Consider the following 6,000-nt stretch of genomic DNA (forward strand, 5'->3'; position numbering starts at 1 on the left):
TATGGCATAGACGAGAGAACTGAGATATTAATGGGCGCAAAGACTATTATTGAAAAGGCCACAGAAACACATTGTAACAAAACAGAAATAGCAAGAGAATATCTATAACATCAGTCTATAACAAAGAAAATAGTGCTAAGATTAATAAAATATGTGGCAAATCCATATACTTGTGACAGCAAGATATTTGCTATGTTGAGAGAAAACTCTATTATATGGGATAGCAGCGTTAGCAAGTTTTCTTTAAAATAATGCACTTAGCTTACAAAAAAAAGCACACATAAAATCTGATGGGGATGTCCTGACTCACAACTCAAACACCCAAATCCTAGCCGTACTTACCTTGAAATAAATCTCATTAATTCCAGTGCGACTTATTATAAGTAAATACGCTTAGGATTCCAGCCTCGGTCTGGTTTAGAATACAGATAGGCAACTGGCTCAATCCACTTCCCTGAGGGAATCCAAAGCATCATCCAACACAGACCCTACTCCCAAAAAGACCTCCTTATATTATGCACCTCACCCATTTCCCCCATCAGGAGCTGAGACACACACAAATGGCTCTTTAACACCCTCCACATAGTTTCAGCAGCAACAGAAGCTTTGGCAGAGTTTTCCCATTACACATGTCAGATCTAATCCCCTTATGACAGCCAAGATACAGGCAAATAATATGTGTGAGCAGCTCTCCATCAAAGTCTTCTTTTTGCTGCTCACAAAGAGGAGCTGAAGGTGGTAAAAAGCCACCTGCCTGCACTTCAACATGGGCCACAGGAGTAAGAAATGAATGACACCAAGGTTGCTGGCCTTCTAGACCTTGTTCAATTCAAAAGATGGCCCTTGTTAAAAGATTTTGTTGCTGATCAGCAATTTAGGATTTGTGGAGCACAAAATAACCCAACCGTAGCACTGTAAGAGCCACAGCATCATAATCAGGCAGCTGATTGAAGCAGTCACACTTTGTTTACCCTGAGGCCAGGCAAAGGGCTTGAATCCACATGGTGGATTCTTCGGATGTAATTATACATTCCTGAATCTAACACAGTTGGTAGGAATGCTTTCCAAATCAATTTGTCTGCTAAGGAAGATCTGAGCATGCAGAGGATTCTGGGGCAAATTCTGAGGTCATCATAGTCATCATCATGCCACCCATCTGACTGGGTTGCCCCAGCACCAACACTTTGAATTATGCTCAGAAACGTACTGGGAGCCAATGCAGATATTTTAGGACCAGTATTATATGGCCCCAGCAGCTGCTCTTGGTCACCAATCTGGCAGCCACATTCTGGAATAGTTGTAGTTTCTGAATCACCTTCAAAGGTAGCACCATGAAATCAGTATGTCTAGAGTACTGGCCAGGTCTGATGAGTTTCACTATCACTCCACATGTGTCCAAATCCTGGTGGTATAGAACCCACAAGCAGGTCGGGAGGGTCTAATTCCAGCAGGTAGTCTGGGAAGGAAAAAGATAAGGATTCCTGAAAACAACAGTGGCTGTTTTCAGAACCCTGGACAGAACCCAAAGAGCAGCCTGGCATGTTCTAAAAAGACCTTGGTCTCAACTGAGCTCTTACTACTTTTTCTTGGCAGTGAGAGGTCAAATAATAAGGGCTCACCAGCCCCATTTCCTCCCTCTCTCCTCTCCCAACCTTATACTGTATACAACACAAATGTCTCACATCAAATGTAACTGATCTGGGGGGTGGGGTGGGCAGTCCTACAACCTGAAAACGAGGTAATGCACATACTTTTGTAACCTAAGAAAATCTTTAATAAAAATTATTTTTTTAAAAAACAACCTGAGCCCTTATTACACTTCCTGAGTCTAACTAGTTCTCTCAAGCAGCAGCATCCCCTTAAAGTGACAGTCCTCTAGCCTGGCGCCTAGTTCTCTGTCACATCTGCAGGGCCTCAGGCTGGGCACGCTGCCTGTACTGGAGAGCAGGTTTGATGGAAAGGGAGGCCCTTGAGCTCAGGGAGGGGGTTCTCTGGCTGTTGGAGACAAAGTAAGCAGTGAGGCCCAGGGACCCAGAGTCAGCACCACTTTCACCTTGCCCTCTGGGTCCCCTTATGGGACACTGCTCATAGGAAACGTTCATGAGAAAATGAAAACTGAACATGGCATTTAGTGGTGTCTTTTGTAATATTCACATGTTTAATGAAAAAGCTATGACAGACCTTGGGAGAATTAACTGTACCCATAAGCATCACCGAAGAAGAAAGCAATGCCTTTGCAGTGTGTGAGAGCATTTCAAAGCACTGCATTATATATAAAGTCCAAATAAATAATTTCATTTACCAAACTTTCCAGGGTATGATTAGCACCAGTCTGCATCAATCAAATAGTTGTTTTTTAAAAAATGAAATGTGTCTTCTCAATCAACTATTCATTTTAAAGACATAATAAAAAGGAAAGGAAAATGACTAGATGTTCTCTTTGGAAACTCAGATAGCTTGTTTCAAACTAGATCTCTTTGGTGGCTTTTCAAACCATTGCCAGGATTTTAACTAAAATGTACCACTTACTGAGTATAATTCTATTCAGAATAGTAATAAAAATAGTACCACACTTTTTAGAAATAATTGTGTGTGTATTTCTGAGGAAATTGAAAAGACAAGTATAGACTGCAGCCAAGACACATACTGTACTGTACTCTATTTCTTTACAAACACACACACAGCAGAAAAATGATAATCCCTTCTTAGTGGAAAATCCAAATTTTCAAATGACTCCCCAAGCTAAAATGAATTACTGTAATAACCAGAATCCTCATATGTTCGCCGTTCAACAAAGGCACAGCTGACCACCTGCTATGTTGCATCTTACAGACAGCAGTTTCCCCATTTCTCAAATGCTGTTCTCTTTAGACCAGGGATGCGCCCCACTGAATCATATGACAGATTGCTAAAAACACAGGGAAGGGGCAAGGGGAGCAAGGGGAAGGGTTCTCCTTCTAGCTTGAGAGACTGCTGTACCGCCTCTCTGTGCAGCATTACAGGGGTGCCTCTGCAGTTCTACAGAGGAAGGATGTCAACAGCCAGACCCAAGCCAAATAAATAATTGCTTTAATTTGAGGATATACCACACATGGCTTAAATGGGCAAACTGAAAGGCAGGAGGCTATGTGTTTGTGTGTGCATTTGCGCTATGCAGCTAGAGAAGGATTATTATTTTAAAAGCTGCATTATTCGTGGTTGCATCACTGATCTTAAACCCTCAACCGCATATGACAACAAAACAGAAAAGGTCCTTAGCATGAGTCAATGAAACGTGCCTTTCTTTAACTTGAAAGGAGGCAAGGAGACAGCAAAGGAAAGCAAACAACTTGTCATTAAAGAATTTGCTGCATTGAGTTAGAGGCTGTTGTAAGCAAAATAAATCAGAGAGAATTTTTTTTTTAGCTCAATGCAGGATTACAGAAACCCTGTCAAACTAATGTGAACTACAGATAGCACAAGGCTACCCACCTTTGTCCCTTATTTTCTTGCTAGTAGCGACAGGCCAATTGATATACGCACCAAACCAAACCTAGATGCTGAATCCAGAGAAAACATGCACATCCCCTTTCCCCATCCTCCCAGCAACAGAACTCTCATCCCGCATAGCGGATGGGCTTCCAATTCCCTTCACAACCCGCCAAAAGGAAGGGGGAATGTGTGCACAGTCTAGAGATGCTCAGACTGTATCGTACACATAAACACAACCCTGCCCCCTCCCCCACACATTCAGTCATGTGCCAGCGGGTGAGTAAAAACTACACATTTGCTGTCACTCTGCACCCATCCATTGTCTGCACCCCTTCCTTAAATGAAGAAATACATCTCTGCAAGAAATGAAAGAAAGCAGGCTGGGCAGGGGTGGACTCTATCTATCTATCTATCCGGTGTGTGTAGCTTGATAATGCCTGGTCCATGAGCCCAACTCCCTAGACTGAAGGCCCCTTCCAGTTCCTCCTAACAGGCAACCAGATTCCTTTTTTTACTCTACTTGACAGGAGGTCACAGCGCCTTTCCCCGACGGCCCCAACCGAGCTGGCTACACTTCGCGACACCCAAAGCCCCAGCACGAGAGAAGCCTGGCCGGAGGGGGACCACAAGAAGACCCGGAGACTTGGATGCCCCAAGCCTCCCGGGGATGCTGGCTTCCCGCAGGGAAGAAGGGCCAGCCGGGAGCGGCGCCTTACCTGGAGAAAGCCGGGCTGCGTGCAGAGCATGCTCTTCGGCCGAGGCAGCTCATGGCCAGGCGCCTGGCGGCTCCGCGCTGCAGTCAGGGCGCGCCCGGCCGCCCCTTCTTCCTCCGCCCCAGCCCCGCACCTTCGCCCGGCTGTCTCCGCCTCCCCCCTCACAGCGGCGCTCGAGAGGCGATTCCCCTCGCCCAGGCGGCGGCGGCACCAGCAGCAGCCCCTCGTAGGTCCCAGGCGCGGAATACGGCAGCAAAGCGGACGCCTCCGCCCTCTCTGGGTACCAGGCAGGAGCCAGCCAATCACCAGCGTCGCCCCCGCCCGCCCGCCCGCCCTCCTCCCCTCGCCCCGCGCGCAGCCCACGCACGGCGGCGGGGACCCGATGCTGCTGCTGCTGCTGCTGCTGCTGCAAGGGGAGAGGAGGGCGGGCAGGGCGGCCCTTTCCCCAACGGCCTCTCCTCTTCCTCCTCCGCGCTCGTTGCGCAGATGCACTCACTCCGCAAAGGGACCCGGAGCATCGCGCAGCCTCGCTCGCCGCCTGTGCTTTTGTTAAGGGCCGTTCATTCAGTCATTCATTCATTCATTTTGGTAAATCGTTTTTATTTATTTTAAACAAAGGGGAGAGAACAGTGCGAACCGTACAGGCACTGTAAATAATAATACAATAGTAATAATAATAATAATACAACAATAACAACAACTTTGGCACAAAGATCAAACGCAGAATTGCATAATAACCAATGCCAGGCCCTGGTTAGCTTAGAAATAGCTGTGGGAGAATAGCTTGAGGGAGGCGGGAGGGAGACGGGGTGAACAAGGTATTAAAACACAAGACGCAAAGCAAAGGCTGTGAAGGCACTGACAGGGCGTGTTTATTACATTTTCAAGAAGTTTAAGTTAGAATTGAAGGGGGAGGAAAACAGATAAGATAGCATTGCATTGGTTTATTGAATCATCCGTAAACTATAATATGCTGGATGAGCAGTCAAGTTACACGCATCATCATTAATATGTTTAATAAAACAGTACCAGATTAAATAGAATGTTTTATTATACCATGCAACAAGATTGGCTCCTACTAGATCTTTCCAAAATATAACCCTTATGGCTCTTGCAGCAGTCAGTTTGCAGTGAGAAGGTAAATCTTTGGTATCTGAGATGTCAAGTAGGGCCAAGTGAGGAGACGGACCAAGTGTTCAGCCTTTTTAGGGACATTTATGCTGGTGGCAAAAATTAGCTTAGAGCTTGCTTTATTTTGTTTTTGTTGCTACAGAATTGTTTCTGCAGTACTTCCTTTAAAAAGTGACACTCTGGCAACCTGGTTTCTCTCTCAATCACTGGCGTGTGGGGAATCCCTCCGGTGACTCCACAGTGAGGGAAAGGGGCTCTGTCCCTCCTCAGGGACACTTTCATCAACTCTTCACCTATTTCAGCTGAGTCCAAGCACTGAGAATAGATTTAAGGCCTGAGCCCTGACATAAATGAAGCCCTGAGTTTGTTCTTCTCCCGTCTCCTTGTAGGTTTACTGTCTGCAGGGTGGGTCCATCCAAAGTTAAGAGCCAATGATTTCATTGGGAGACAGTTAAGAATTTATAGGGTTTGATTTGGCTGAAGTTAGTTGAAGTTGTGATCCGTTTTAATCAATGTGCTATGTCTGGATCCAACCAATAGACACTGACTTAGGATATAATTTCAGGCATCTACTGAAGTGGATATAATTGAAGGATATAATTTCAGGCATCTAGCCGAGGGAAATGTATGTCACAATAAGGCTGTAGTGCTGTGTACACTTACCTGGACTTAAGTCCCACTTAAA

The 6,000-nt window shown here is 45.6% G+C and overlaps 1 protein-coding gene across 7 annotated transcripts in view; it reads right to left on the bottom strand.

Annotated features, from left to right (window-relative positions):
* The window catches only part of HECW1 (HECT, C2 and WW domain containing E3 ubiquitin protein ligase 1), a 200,662-nt gene extending 196,426 nt beyond the window's left edge, over positions 1-4,236 (bottom strand). For 6 of the 7 annotated variants that reach the window (XM_081165085.1, XM_081165081.1, XM_081165084.1 and 3 more), the window contains exon 1: positions 4,188-4,230. In XM_081165085.1, coding sequence (XP_081021211.1) covers positions 4,188-4,217 — 30 coding nt within the window. In that variant the 5' untranslated portion in view covers positions 4,218-4,230. Of the gene's footprint in view, positions 1-4,187 lie in introns of all 7 variants that reach the window. The other variant, XM_081165080.1, reaches the window with a different exon arrangement.
* Between the last annotated feature and the right edge of the window lie 1,764 nt (positions 4,237-6,000).

The sequence above is a fragment of the Podarcis bocagei genome, assembly GCF_964188305.1.
Source record: "Podarcis bocagei genome assembly, chromosome: 12".
NCBI classification, from domain to species: Eukaryota; Metazoa; Chordata; class Lepidosauria; order Squamata; family Lacertidae; genus Podarcis; species Podarcis bocagei.